The 15758-nt window shown below is 43.9% G+C and overlaps 1 protein-coding gene across 11 annotated transcripts in view; it reads right to left on the bottom strand.

Annotated features, from left to right (window-relative positions):
• Positions 1-5019: 5019 nt before the first annotated feature.
• The window catches only part of FRMD4A (FERM domain containing 4A), a 574854-nt gene continuing 564115 nt past the window's right edge, over positions 5020-15758 (bottom strand). For 8 of the 11 annotated variants that reach the window (XM_079106536.1, XM_079106537.1, XM_079106534.1 and 5 more), the window contains 2 exons: positions 13957-14053; positions 5020-6118 (listed from right to left, as the gene is read on the bottom strand). In XM_079106536.1, the coding sequence (XP_078962662.1) occupies positions 6016-6118; positions 13957-14053 (200 nt within the window). In that variant the 3' untranslated portion in view covers positions 5020-6015. Of the gene's footprint in view, positions 6119-11512; positions 11585-13956; positions 14054-15758 lie in introns of all 11 variants that reach the window. The other 3 variants (XM_079106538.1, XM_079106535.1, XM_079106532.1) reach the window with 1 other exon arrangement.

The raw sequence follows: 15758 nt of genomic DNA, 5'->3' as shown, positions 1-15758 counted from the left end.
TCCTAATATGTAACTACTTTTTATATTCTCCCTTCTTTTGCCCGTAGTATAATATAAATCTCCCATGGGCAGGGAATGCACGTTTTGTTTTCTGCTGCAGTTGTGAGGTGTGGAGGAAAGAGCACTCATAGGTGAATCCAAGATCTTTGGCCCGAGCACTGGAAAGCTGTGTGTTAGTCAGCTTTTTGTCAGTGTGACCAAAACACCCAACAAGAATGACTTAGAGGAGGAAAAGTTTATTTTGGCTCACAGTTTCGGAGGTTTAGTCCATGGTTGGCCAACACTGTTGCTCTGGGCCCAAAGTGAGGTGGCAAATCATTGGAAGGGCACGGCAGAGGGAAGTTTCTCACCTCATGGTGGCCACGAAGCAGAAAGAGGGAAGGGGGAAGGAGTTGTAGGGAAGATGAACCCTTCTAGGGCACACCCCCAGTGACCCACCTGCTTCAGCCACACCCCATGTGTGCAGTTACCACCCAGTTATTTCATTTAAGCCAAGATGGGCTGATTAGGTTACAGCTGTTACAGTCTGATCATTTCACCTCTGAACTTTCGTGCATCAACACAAGAGTTTCTCGGGGGGACACCTCATATCCAAACCACAACAATTGGAGTTGCCCATCACTGAGCTGAGGAGGAACAGGTTTGGCAGAGAAGGTCAGGTGTTCGGTGCTGGACATGTTAGTATGTTAGACAGCCATGTGGATATGCTGAGTAGGCAGAAAGATGTATAAGGTTGAAAGCGGGGAGGTCCAGTACAGGCATCATCGGCTTACAAATGGCATAGGAATCCTTGAGACTAGATAGGAGTGAGGTATGAAAGATTGTCAATAATAAAGAGTCCGACGATGGATCTCCCTGTCCCAAGGTCAGGGAGATGAAGAACAACTCAAGAAGACTGAAAAGGAGAGCCCTGACTGTTCTAGGAGGAGAACCTGGAATCCTGGAGTCCACGTTTCACTGAAGCAAGGGGCATCAACTGCATCTAATGCTGCTGGTAGGTCACATAAAAATGACAACAAAGAATTACTATTGAATTTGACATTGCAAGTGTTAACATGGAGTGAGTTTGGTGGAGTGAAGGGCATGAAAGCATATTTTTGAAGTGGGTTTAAAAGAAAATGAGTGAATGAAGAAATAAAAGGCATTCACTAGTTTAAGGGGACAAAATCTTATGAGGGGAAAAATGGGTTTCTGATAGAAACAGAATTTGGTGCAATCATCAACCTCTGGGTCCATCGGTTGCTCTCCACATGGTTTACTCTCCTGCATTGCAGTGCAGGCCCTTCAGCTCTTGCCTGAGTAGAAGGTGACTTTGCTGGGGTGTGGCTTTATGCAAGCCAGAAAGGTTATCCCCCTTCAAGCTCTCTACCTGTTCCCCACATCTCTGATTGGCCAACTTGAACAAGGTATCAATGAAAGCCCCGGTCTGCACACTTGTTATCTGTTATCCTTGGGAATCATTCCACCTCTCCTGTTTAATGCCCGTGACCTTTATGCGATACCCGTGTGCCTGTTTATCTCTTCCGTGAGCATGTGAGCTTGAGGACCAGGACTGCGCTGAATGTGCACTGCAGGGGCTCTGACAGAGGCTCCTGCCTGCTTGCCAGCCCTCCACAGTGGCTCCTCATACTCCTTAGAATTTTATGCAAGAGATTTCTTGAACTGATATTCCGGGCCAAAGTCAAGAACTGGCTATTTCTAACACTTTCTCGTTATTAATATTCTCTAATAGTCCAAATAGTAATTTGGCCTTGTTGGCTCTATGAAGGTGAGAAAGAGAAGAGATGGAGAAAGGAGAAGAGAGGGAGTGGGAGGGAGAAAGGGAGAGAGGGCAAGGCCTGTGGAAAGGTAGGAAGGAGTGGGAAAATGGCAGCAGTCTCGTCTTCCTGAGTGCTGGCTGCTTCCACTTGCTCATCAGAGCTGAAGGAGTCCATCCAGACTTACTTGCCGAGCTAAACACAGTTACATGTGAAAGACATCCATAAGGTCCTTCTCTTTCTAAGTGTGAACTCTTGAGAGACCTTGGTTACTTCCTGAGGAGGGAGGCTTTAGACTCCCTGGGCAGCTGGAAGGACTTGGGAAGTAGAAAAATGCCCTTCCACTCACTTCCAGACAGATCCAGGGTCTCCGTGGATTGTTTTCTTTTAGGCAGGGGTCAGCTGCTCTGCTGACCAGTGGTCCAGCAATGGCTTTCATCCAGGATGTTCTGGAGGTCACACTCCCCATTTCCTGTCAGGTTAGGGCCAGGGATGCTGTTGCAGTCATGTCTCTGCTGAAGTCAGTCTGTAACCATTCCCCATAGTGGGGGCTTTTTTGTACCGGGGGGCTGGATAAGCCTTTTGCATCCTGCACCAAACTGGGAGCAACGTGGAGACAGAGACTAAATATGATCCCCTAAAGTGTCCCCTCTCAGTTTGTTCTGTTGTGGACTACCTTGGGGGGATAGTACACATGGCAGCGCTGATTACACACAGGTAGCTCTTTGTGGTGAACAGTGACACAAATATTTAAAGAGCGTACTGACAGACTGATCTCTAATCTCAAATCCTATTTGTAGTAGAAGGAACACATGATTTAGAATACATTACCTTGTATAAGAAGGAAATGAGGGAATTCACTTGTACTAAACCAATAAGCTGGTCTTTATCATTCAGTAAGCCAACAAGAATAGCACATGGGGACGGAGGTTTAAAAAGGAGCCCACTGGGGCCCCTGGCACCTGCATTCCACACTTCTGGATCGTGATTAAGCACGTGTCACTTAGAAACAAAATCTCCAAGAGGCAACTGGAATCTTTTCATTTTGAAAATGCTTTAATAAGTGTTGACAACACTGGTTTGCAAAATGTAAAGGTACTATACAAATTCTTAATACAAAAAGAATAAATTAAAAGCAGATTTCTTTTTAATTCTGCAACTTTGTCTACAACATACATTTTTTTTCATTGATTACAGTTGAACAGAATCCAGTAAAATCATTTTACATGCTCTACAGTCAGTTTCAGGAGCAACCTAATCTTTTCCCCCCATTATTAAACTAGAGTCCATTTTACACAACTTGTAATAAACTATTGACATTAATGTATATGTAAAACTTTACACCTAGTTAACTAAGCAGTAATTGGTCATCTGATAGCACCTGGATGAGGTTTGCTATATTTAGAACTAAACTAATACTGAATGAAAACAAATTGGAATTTTAACAGTTTCAACACTCACCTGCATATAACAAAATTAAAACAAAACAAAACAAAAAACAACCTGGCTCACAACATAGTCTGGTGTATGTGTCTTCACCAGTCTTCTGGCTGAAACAGGCAGTTTCTTACATGTATCCAAAAAATCCAATAGGGGCTTTTTATCAGACCAGGGACTTTGTATTTTATCATTTTTAGTTTTAAAGAAATAGGGATATATAAAGAGTTTCCAAGTGCTTGCATATAATAACTACAGCGTTTCCCACCACACTATTATCATGTCAGCCTCAAAGGACTAACGGTTATGTACATTTTGTATCAACTGAACACAGCTAAACAGTAAAACCTGTTTTACTTAATCTGTCTTTACTACCAGACTCTCAGGATGTTTGCTAGAACTGTAATTCCGTTCCCGCTCCATTCCTCTCCGTTCCCCAAATCTAAAATGTAACCCAGGTTTTTAGGAAGAATTTCTGCCTCTTATTCCTTAAAACTGAACTGGCCTAAAAAACTTGATCCAATTTACTGCAGACTTGATTTCAAACTACTGTCCATGTTCTATCACCCGTAACCATGTAACCTCATCACCTTCTCCATTTCCCTTTTGACGTTTCCTGTTGCACAGAGTTCAGTCTGATTATTCATCTATCTTGTGGGAAAAAGAAAAATGACCCAATTATGCTTCCAAAGAGGGAAGTGGGGGGAACCCAAACCAAATACGCTGTCTGTAGCTCTAATCATCAAAATAAAAACAATTAAAATACCTCCCCCTGCCCAGTCAAGCCCCAGATTCATTCAGTAACATCTTAACCAGTTTCTATTTTTCCTGCAGTTTTACCCCTAAGTGTTCTGGAAACAGCAATCCCTTCTGCAAACTGGTATCACCAACCTAGCCGAGCACAGCGGGCCCCAGGGCCCTGAATCTTCCACAAAGAAGTGGAAGAGGCTGTAGCCTGCTTGGTTCCCGCCTGAAGCTCCCACTTGATTTCCAGTGCTTTCCAGCGGCAGAGGGAGCTGTTCATTTTGGTAACCATTCTTACCCTCCTGGTCTGGTAGAGTCTATTGTTATTCTTGGATTACATACACATGAAAAACAAAGATTTTTTTTTTTTTTTTTTCTTTTGAAGCTACAGCTAACTTTAGTTCTGCTTTCCCAAAAAACCACCCCCACCCTGGCTCCTGTCCCTGGCTGTCAAATGCCTTTCCAATAGGAAGTCATTACAAAGGAGAACACCTCATCCCCCCACCCCCCACTTGGTGCCAATAAGCACAGCATACCACCTCTGTGGAGACATTTTTGTGCCATCTTGAGTAACCCAACTAAGATTGTGCACTTGTTAAGTTATTATAAAAGTATTTTTGAGGCCTTTGAAGATTGATGGCTTTCTGGTTGTGTATTAAGCGTAGGCTCAAAACACATGTAAACGGGCAGCTCCCATGTGTTATTTTTCTTCCTTTCTTCCTCTTTTGGTATCTGCAGACAAAGGTATCTGATTCTGCGGTAGGTGTACAGGTCCTTTGGGAGCTGATTTTTTTCAATCCTGCTCTGCCTGCTGGCTAGTAGACATGTGTAAAATCTTCCTACCTAAGGATGTAGTTGGGTTCTTTGAATAAGTGACACACAGGAGAAGTTGCATCTGAGCTCTTTGTCACACAAGCACTAACATAAAATGAGCCACAACAGTTAAACACTTGAATGAATTGCAATGTGCTTTTCCCTTGGTTTCCCATTAAAAAAAAAAAAAAAAAAAAAAAGAAAAGAAAAGAAAGAAAGAAAGAAAGAAAGAAAAAAGAAAAGAAAATGAAACACCTTGTGCAAAAAAATAGGTTACACTTTTACTGGTCGTTTTAATGAGAGAGAATCACTTTTGGCAATTATCACCTTATGTTTACTACAAATCCCCAAAGGAAAGCAGCTTTGGGTCTTGGGCTTCAGCTGAGCCCCCTTCACAGACCAGGCTAATTTTACACTCTGCTCCTCCCCAAGGGTCTGTTTTCCTTCATGTCCAGACTGATGGAGATTCTGAGTCAGCGAGGCCAGCCAAGACTCCCGCATCTTCACCCTGCCATTGGGTTAGGGTTCCAGGCTCTCACGGAGGAAGAAATGGGCTGTAGAGGCAGATGGATCAAGAGAGGATGTGATTTAAAAATGGTTGACTTACACTTGTGGTGTGTAGAAGCGGTTTAGATTCTAAAAGAAATTTTCATTGCAGAAAGAGTGTCTTCCGCCTGGCCCCTCTTGTTTTTGTTTGCATTTAATCGTTTTATTTGTTTCTCTTTGGCAGCGTAGAACTGACTGTGATCCTCTGGTGCATCTCGGAGTGTTAAGCTTCCTCTCTTCTCCCCACAGCCACTCCCTTCCAAGCTCTCCCTCAGGAATACTTCAGGTATCAACTGAATATCCTCACGAGGCATCCTCTCCTTGAAGTGCTTGGTTGGCCTACAGGTGGCAGTCTTTCTGTACGTAAATCTTCCTGTTCTTTGCCAATGCTACTTGTCCGCAGGAATTTCATGCCAGCCAGCTTCCCTGACAGTTCCTGGCCTGGGGGCTGTCAAGGTGGGGGAAGCCACCAAGGTGCCATTGAGGATTGCTGACTAGCTCTCTGTGGGCAAGAGAGCCAGGGGACACACAGTGGGACCGGAACCTTCCAGAATGTCTCCTCAGTCAGGTTTTGAGGGTGAAAGGGTTGCGGAGACAGGAGAAAAAAAGTGCTGAGGACCGAAGCTGGTGCAGGTGACAGTGCGTCTGGGTAAGGCAAATGAGAGGCAGTGAGGTGACTCAGAATGGCGTTGAGGCGGTCAGATCAGGCCGGGCTGGCTCACACGAGGGTCCCGGGCTTGGCTTTTTCCTGCCCATACCACTGGACGTCAGCTAGTTCTGGGTAGAGGGAGGAATCCAGGAAGCAGCTATCATTGCAGCCCCTGTGGGGTCCAAGAAGGGAGATGAGCGGTTAGAGGGGAGGGGCACTAATGGGCCTGCATCAGGGGTACGTGTCCACTGATGGAGGCCCTCGACTGATTGTCAGTCTTCCCTGTTCAGAAGAAGTGAGGCCTGATACACTCAACAGAGCTGAGTATATAGACAGTGCTTAGTCCAAAAGGGTCCACATAAAGGGGACCTAGACATCTTGACATCTGTGAAGGAGGAAAACACAAGCCAATACTTAACATGGTAGTTCCCAAGTCTGGCTGCACCCTGGAATCACCAGCAACCCCAAAGTACTCATGCCTGCCCCCACCGGGAGCTGTCAGAACTGGTGTCTAGCTATGAGTGATGGAGGCTTTCCTGGCTCCCCCAGGTGGTTCTCAGGTGCAGCCAAGGCCCAGAGCCCCTTGGGTCATATTCCTCAGGATGACTCTTCCCGCATGACAGTCATGAGGCTGTCTCCCTCAGGCCTGGGGGGGTCACCAGATTTCACTGGGATATTTATGCCGAACTGGAAGGACGATGGCTTCCCTGTAGTGAGACTGAGGTGGTACTCTAAATTGAGTTTAAAATGTCTTTTTAAAAATCAGTGCTGTTTATTCTGAATATCATCTATTTTTTTGTGATTATAAAAAAGTACTCATTTAAAAATATGTAGTAGAGGCTGGGCATGTAGTTCAGAGTTAGAGCGCAGCCAAGGGTTTGATCCCCAGCACCAAAGATGAATAAAATATATAGGAAAGTATGTAGAAGAAAATAAAAGTCTTTCAAAAAAGTACTTCAGGTAGGCATTACTATTTAAGTGGGGTAGAAATGATTCTTAACTGTTAAGAAGAGATCACACAGATATGTTTGACATCAGTGGTTATTTCTAGGGATCATTATTAGGGAAAAATCCCTTTCCAGATCTCCTAAACTAGCTCTTCAATTCCTCCCCTTTGGCTCATCTCCCCAGGCCCAGTTCTAGGGGTTATGGTGGGGATGGGTGACAGGAAAAGACCCTAACCTGATGTAGTTCAAGAAAAGTGAATTTAAAGAGTATCTTCCCCCCACCCCCTGGTGGTGGTGGTGGGAATTGCACCCAGGGCCTTGCATATGCTAGGTAAATGCTCTATCACTGAGTTGCACACCCAGCCCCTTTTATGTTTTTCAGACAGAGTTTTACTAAGTTGCCCAGGCTGGCTTCAAACTTGTGACCCTCCTGCCTCAGCCTGCCGTAGCTGGGATTATAGGTGTTTTATTAAGAATATCTTCATAACAAACTGCCTCATGAACCAGTTTAGACTGAGAATAATCAGTCATTTTCATTTTTCTGTTTCATTTCCCAACTTCTCTAGGAACAAATGGAAGAAAGCATTCTGTGCTTTGTAAATGTTTCTCATTGGTCCTTAAAAAAAAGAATCCATGAAAGCTAGAAAAATCACAAGACATCTGTGAGCATACTGGTGGACTTTTATGAGTCTTGTGCTTTGGAGCACTGAAAACACACCAGGTTAATTCTGTTTAACCATGAATTTGAAGGCAAAGAAACAAAAGGCCCTTCATTATGATGCCAGCCCTGGGTATTTCTGTATTTAGGTGGTAAATGGATGATTCTGATACATTCACCCTGCAAATGTTCTCTCTACCCTGACATAAGTAACTTTTGCAACTGTGCCAACTGAGAAACTTCCAGTGGGAAGGGAAAGGTGATTGGGACATGTGCTGCTTTTTGGGAGACAATCCCTCCCTAACACATAGCACCACCACCCCCACTCCCGCCAGGGGTAGATATGTGACCCAGGTCTGCCAGTTATAGCCCTCAGTTACAGTTACTGGTTCAGAGATGGCCAAGCGGGGATGAGCAGCTTTGAAACTATGAAGATGTCAACTTCCTCCTAAGAATCAAAGTAACAGGAGCAAGATGGAAGTTTATGATGGAAAAAGAGCTCGTGAGCCCTGGCTCCACCCTGCCTTTTCTTCCTGGTACATCAGCCAGTACACACTCTTATTTACTTGTTGAATTGGTTTCTTTTCCAAATGAACTAATTAATAACATTTAGATAGTTTCTTAAACTCTTGACACATTTGTTTCTGATAGAAATGTGATCTTAATCTCTGTAGGACAAAATTTTCCTTAGGGGCTTTGTAAGATAAAAGGAATCACCTTAGCCAGTGTTTTTCAAAGTAGACTTGTGATATGCTCTGAGGAAATAAAAGAAAGTGCCCTGGACAAATAAGTTTGAGGACTCAGCCTTTTGGAGAACTGCAGTATACATGGGCACATATTAAAGGCTCTGAGAAGTTCTGCATTACTTTGTTCCACCCAGAACTTCCCAAACAGTATTGCTCATTAACAAAAGTATAAAATGTGTTCGAATCTCTTGTTTGTTGGATCCCAAATAGTTCCTGTTTGAAACTGTTACAGTTAAAATTTTTTGAGTAATAATTGTATCACAATATAATCTGCTTCAGAGGAACTAAACATCCTTTTCATATTGATTGTAAGACTCCAGGAAAGACCACTGAGTTCAAAGCGGTAGTGTTTGGATAAGGCAGCAGGTTGTTAAGGACTCCTGCAGGAGTTTATTCTGTCTGTGAAGACTCCTGGCTGGACCACATTACTCTCCTGTGGCTCACAGCATCCCATGTGGGAGGGCATCAGGCAGTTCTAAGTTCTGAGGATTTTGTATCTTTTAAAACTGCAGGACCCTTCTGTTTAGCTAATTAGCTTATTAGAAACCCAATGCATAAAACAGACCAAGCAATATCTGAATGGTGGGCGGTGGGATGGGAGAAGCTGGGTGGGAGCCCACCGCCTGATTGGTGGTTTGGTCCCCACATAGTCCCCGAAGTGCCACACCGTGCAAATGACTGGCCTGTCCTATGCCTGCTGAGAAGAGTGAAACTTTACAATATCCCTGAAAAAGTTGACTGTGACTGGTCTGAAATGAACATTTTTTTTCAGATTAAAATTTATTTGCCAAGAGAATAAAAGAGAGAACGATGATAAAATAAAGCTGGAAGAAAAAATATCCATCCATCCCTTAGATATTTTAGATAGATTATTTCTTAGTGGCTCCCCCATCGTTACTGAATTATCTAGCAGGTGGTTTTAAAAGCTACAAATGTTGCTTAATATGTTGGTATCTTTTTCTCACAAAGAGACTTGGTCATGGTAGCTTGGCCAAGCCCTCGTTCTCATTCAGTGAAGATTCAGTTTTAAGCTAATTGTCAAGAAACACCACATGCCAAGAAAGCAAAACACAAAACAGACCGTTCAGGAAGAAGATATTCTTCACAAGTAATACAGACAGGGAGTCACTAAATAGTCTCCCTGGTAAATTTAAGTGAGTCATTCATGATGAAGACCTAGGGGAATCTTTCTAAGTCACCCAGAGGAGTACTAGACCTACACATTTTTGGCCACCAAGGGTCCCGGGAGTGATGACTTCTGAGTCTGCTGATGGTCATCACTGCCCTCTGTGCATGGGGGCTTTCCATTTCAAAAATGCCCCTTCCCAGTGGTTAAACTCTGAGACAGAGGTATGTGGCCTGCCAGGGGATGGCTAAGTCAGGGCTTGCAATACAGGGAAGCTGGTGAATTCATGAGCCTCCATCACCCAAGTCTCAGTGGAGTCTGTGGCTATAACTGCTTGACATGGGGGGGGGGGGGGCGTGTCGTGCAGGATCTTGGAGGAATGAATTTCATTCAGCAAAATGACTCTTATAAATTTTATAGGTTGATTTTGTAAAAGTACATTTCAGCAATGGCTTATCTTCATCTCTTACTAAGTGTTGAGCAATGTTTTATCTCCATATCTTACTAATAAATGAGAAATAAATTAACTTACAAAACCAACTGGCAGTACACACTTGGGTTGCTGAACGGTGTTGTAGTCAGTCACAAAGTCAGGGTGACAAGGCCCTCTAGAGTCATCCTGTCTTACTTGGCCTGGGCATGTGCTGCTGTTCAGTTTTCTTTTCTTTCTTTTTTTTTTTTTATTCATTTCAGGCTGACACATTACACTCCCGTAGCAGCCTGCCAGTCCTATTTAATTCTCAAGTTACCCTGCCATTTCCACCTCCATGGCTGTAGCAGATGGTTTTGTCCCTCTAGTATTGAAGGAGAAAATGGCGATTCTTTCTACTTCAAAAACGCTGCTCTCATGACATGATTCTCTCTTTTAGTCTCCTCCCTTCTCTGGCACCAGAGGAAAAGTGCCCACCTTCCTTTGAGGAGCAAAGCCCCTGCTTTCCTAATTTCTCATCTGCCAACTGTAAAAACTGTTCCACTTCTCTCTCCTGATTTGTTTGTGAACTCGTTTTAACCTACTTTTCAGGCTGAAGTTCTCTTTCTATGCAGCAAAATGAGATTCTCTGCTGTTCCCCAAATAGCCCCTCTTGTTTCTGCACCTGGGTTTGTGCCCTTGGAATGGCCTGCCTCTGCTTCCACCTATCTAAGCCCCCTCCACCTATTGCAGTCTGGGCTCACAGAGTACCTCCAGTCTCTCAAAAATGATCCTCCTCCTCTCCTTTTAGCATTTTAACTCCTAGAACACTTACTATGTGAGTGTGGCAGTTTCTTACCCTGAACTCCTGGTAGATTTTCACTTGAATTTCTGGAACTGTGGTCTTTAGCATGGTTCCTGGAATATGGTCCAGGTTCATTTTTTTTTTTTTTTCATTTAATAAACTTAAGACTTTTTGTTTGCTTCTGCATGGTGGCCTTATATTTTTAGTTATTCCTTGAAATGCTATTTAATTTCAATAATGTGCAATTAATTAGGCTTTACGGTCCCCAGATCTAGGGATCAGTTCAGGTGTCACTGTCCACCTGATGTCCACAGTAGCAGCGCTTTGCAAATTTCAATAGGCTTTGATTTGGTAGTCCAGAGTGGTGCCCAGGTACCCTTCTAAGGAGCTTCCACCTAGTGATGATGGTGATGTTACTCTCCGGATTACATTTTGAAAAGTAGGACTCTACAGCATTCGATACAGCACTCAGCTGTCACTCAAGAATGCCGGAATGCAATTATGGGTGACCTTTGGGTGCTTCTGGATCGCTCACTCTGCCCTTGGTGACTTGAAACTTAAATCACAGTGATGTTGTTCTCATACACACTGACCACTAAGGCAGTAAAAACTTCTATGGATCTTTGTGTGCACTGAGAGCCTGGGAAGGTCTTTTCTGGGAAGCAGCATTGAGAATGTCCAACATCTGACATAAAAACAAACATATAAACATATAGTTCCACATGTAACTAGAAATAAGATGTAAAAACAATAGCTTCCACACTACTCAGATGTTTCCTTCTGGAAAATCTGACATGTGTGAAGACAGCACAGAGGCAGTACATCTGGGATCATGAACTCACGGGCAGTAAGAACAAAACGTCCCCTTACGATACCTCTATTCATCAGTACTTTGGTGAGGTGGAGACTCAGACCCATCCATAATGGGTGAGTTTTCTGTTGCTTCTCTGAACAAAGGAAAGCAGAAGGAGGAAGAGAAGAGAGGTCATGTTAAAGGGAGGAATTGACACGCACATGATTAGTAGCTTATTAACACCTGGGAAAGACCCACTGATTGTACACCCCAGTGTTAGTAACAAGTCATGCAGAACTTTCAGTCCCCATAATTGAGTTAAAAGACCTCCTTAGTTTTGTTAGGAAGGCAGGCATTTTACCCATGGTCTCATTTTCATATCATTAGTGATATGTTATTTTTGTTATTAATATTCTTTAATGATAATTCGGCTCAATCTGGCAAAACAGTTTACTTCAGGACCAAAATATCTTTTTGTTTCCAATTTGCTTGAGTCCTCACTAGCTGTATATGGTGAATTAGGCACATTTCAAGACCAACTTATGTAAGTAGGCACGTGAGGGTGCTTGTTAATTTCAGAGCCTGTTGTTAAAATAATATAATGTATTTGGAATAGGTGAGACTGGGCTTGATCCAGAAACTTCGGAGAATCCAGAGAGGCAGTTTGAGATCTGAGGTTCCCTATTTGGATGAGGTGATTTAGCCACTGGAGGTATGTATACAGGGTGTCATTCTTTCATGAATTAATACTGGGGACATGCTTGCACCCTCAGCCCTGTATAGATACAGGCCAGAGCTGGGCTGAGTATGTCATGGAACTGAATGTTAGTGATCAATGATTAACATGGGGTGGCTACTGCCAAAAGACAGACCAATAAGTAGGAATGGTCACAAAAACTCTGTAGTTGGGATTATAGTCTCTTAATTCCAAAGGAATAAGAGGCAGAATGGGATACAGTGGGTGTCAAACTTGAGAGTACTTCAGAATCACCTGGAGTGCTTGTTTAAAAACACAGTCTGTAGAGCTTGCCCCACAGTTTCCAATTCAGCAAGTCCCAGGTGAGCCCAAGAACGTGCATTTCTGACAAATCAGGGGAGGCTCATGCTGCTGGTCTGGGGTTCACATTTTCAGAAAAATTTTCATTTTCCACCACTGGCATCATGGAAAAAAGACAGGATTTGGGGTCACAGCTCCAGCTGTGTGACTTTGGATCAAGCACTTCTTTTCTCTGAGCCTAGTCTGTAAAACCAACAGATCCAGATCTTCTCCTTGCCAGGGTGCAGCTAGGATTATATCAGCGCATATGTTAGAAGCAGCTCCCAGCCTTTGAGCACAAAGCAAGCACTCAATAAGTGTTAGCTCTGCCTCTCCCCATCAAAAACCAAGGCTTCTGGAAGCCTGGCATAAAATCACTACAGATAAACTGGCAGTAACAAAAATGCCAACCGTGGGGGTCTGAGATGTGACCAACAGAGCCAATGGCAGGATTGTGGTTTTCTTGTGATTCAGTTCACAGATGGCTGTCAAATTCTTCCAGACATCCTCTGATGCTCCAGCAAACCAGAAACTGTGGATTAAGCTGGACACGGGACCCCTTGCTCCTCTAACCAACAGAATGTAATATCCACTTAAGAGACAATGGCTTAGGAGACATGGGAGGCAGCAGGTGTAGCACAAAGCAGGTTACCTGTACCTGTGGGACCCTCTGGTAGATCAAGACAGTCTAACTGGCCACAAGGAGCTGAATTCTGGTTCCCCTTTTTTTGCTGTGGACTGCTTCTATTTAAAGGTCTAAAGGTACCAGATCCCCTTTGCTGTCCAGTGCTTGGCCTGGACAGAAGCCTATTTCTTAAGATGCATCCTGATATTAAGACTGAAAGCACTGAGAAACATGTGAAACACCTAACCTGGTGCATACCTCAGGGGCTTCACTAACTCTCCTTTTCCCCTGTCATTTTTTTTTTTTTTTATGGTGTTGGAGATTGAAGCCAGGTGTACTTTACCACTGGGCTACATCCCCAACCCTTTCCATTTTTCATTTTTCGACAGTTTCTTGCTAAATTCCCAATTTGATCTCAATCTTGTGATCCTCCTGTCTCAGCCTCCTGAGTTGGTAGGAGTACAGGCATGTACCACAGCACCTGGCTCCCCTCTGACATTTTTGCCTGGCATTTGGAGTCAGTCTGAGTATCACCTAAATTGAAATCAAATGGGATTCTGACCAAAGAAACAATCCTACTCCTGCTTCCACCTTCCCGTGTCCTGGGGATCACTAGCTGCTTTAAAAGAGAGCATGCTGAATTCACTCCCAAAAGAGGGCCATGAGGAAAAGTGGTGGGGCAGAAGGTGACAGTAAGTCATGGGGTTTCTTTGGAAAGGAAGCAGTTTCCCAGTAATGAGCACTCATCATTTGATGAGTTATATCTTTATGCCACTAAGATCTTACTTAGATAACACTCTTCCTAGCTGACTAAGTCAGGAACCTGGAAGAAGAACCAGGTTAAAGGACCGGAGGGAGAACTCACCCAGTCTGCCAGGTTAGGATGTGGTGGGGACTGCTTGGGGGGGTGGCTCCGATTTCACTCGATGGTGTTGAGCTTCTCTGGCTTTGAGGTAAGGCAGCTGTATGTGGGTGACAGAGAAGACGGGTCAGACCTAGTGAGGGTGCTTAGGACTCACTGAACTCATGCAAACTCAGTGAATAGGGGTCACCATTTGCAGGGATGCAGGATATAACCCCATGGCAGGGTCTCAGTGGCCCTGTCACAGTGGGGAAACATCTCTGTAGCCCCCACTCCTGAATTCCCCTGTTGCATTTTCTCCCCTAAACCATGCATTTCCATTCTGACTCAGGCTGACCTGGAATCCTAGGTCCCTGCTTTGTCACTGAAGTAGTTGCAAGGATGGTAATGGCTTCCACATCAGCAAAGAACCTGACACTCTACAGTCCTTTGAGGGAGACCTGGGTAGGGCTCATGCAGAAAAAGCTGACTTCTCTGGACAGCAGAGAGACACAGTTCAGGGCATTCTCAAATGTAGCCCCAGTGTAAAGAGGATGCTCCCCTTATGAAAGAGCTTCCAGAAAATTTTCTGAGCCTGCTCTCTCTGCTATTTCAGGCTTACCATTTGCTACTTTAGTATCCTTCAAAATGGGCAGGGCTTTTAATAACTCATCTGAACCTGACTATTAGTAGTTTGTTGATGTGAACAAAACAAGTCCAGCTGGGAAAATTCAGTAGGAGTAAATCCTACTTAGATGCATCCTTTGCTTTCCTGGAAATGGAATCCTTTTCTTCAGTCAATGGCTTTAGGTTGGTTTAGATATGAGGTGTCCCCCAAAGGCTCATGTGTGAGACAATGCAAGAAAGCTGAGAGGTGAAATGATTGGGTTATGACAGCCTTAATATAGTCAGCGTGTTAATTCCCTGATAGAGATTAACTGAGTTGTGACTGTAGGCAGGTAGACTGTGGCTGGAGGAGGTGGGTCACTGGGGGCATGCCTTTCGGGTATATATTTTGTGAGCTGAATTTAGACCCTCTCTCTACTTCCTGGTGCCATATCCTGACCTGCTTTCCTCAACCACACCATTCTGCCTTGATGTTCTGCAAGACTTTGGACCCAGAGCAATGGAACTGGCCATCTATGGACCAAGACCTCTGAAACTACGAGCCTCCAAATAAATTTTCTTCCTTTAAAATTGTTCTAGTCAGGTCTTTTGTTCACAGTTTTGAGAAAGCTGACTAAAACACAGCTTCCTAAAAAATTTCAGCCTAAAATATATCCCAAAAGATCTACCTAATCTCTTTAAGTAAAGCAGATCTACTAGATAAGCACAATGGTTTTGATAGAACATAAGCACTTCTAGCCACTGATATTTACAAACTTTAAGGGTCATGGACAATCGTGCCCTAAATCGTACATAAAACATATCCCTCCTCAAAACTTGCCTGGGAAGTCAATGGCACATTTCAGCAGGCTTGTTTTACAGACCAAGGAACATGAAGAAAGTTGTACGATGCTGGAATCCATGGCGCGCTCATGATTGCTGCAATACTTTTTCTCTGGTCTCTGCAGCTTGTCATTTGACCAATGTGCCCTAATAACTGAGCCACTGGGGACGTGGAAGCAGAATGCAGGAGGCTGGCACATTAGGGCAGCCAGTTCTTCCACTTTGCCCTGCTCTCATAGGCTCCAGGAATCTCCTTCAGTCCCCATGGATGATCTCCTCCCCCTATTATTTTACTTAAGCAAGTTAAATCCCTGACGTGGAGTTCCTCCCCTTCACGCTCTCATCTTACTCTTACTGTTTAACATTTCTGTCTCAAA

Source organism: Sciurus vulgaris, assembly GCF_902686455.1.
Source record: "Sciurus vulgaris genome assembly, chromosome: 12".
Lineage (NCBI taxonomy): Eukaryota > Metazoa > Chordata > Mammalia > Rodentia > Sciuridae > Sciurus > Sciurus vulgaris.
Note: the sequence above shows the minus strand (reverse complement) of the source record. Positions and strands in the feature narration are given on the sequence as shown.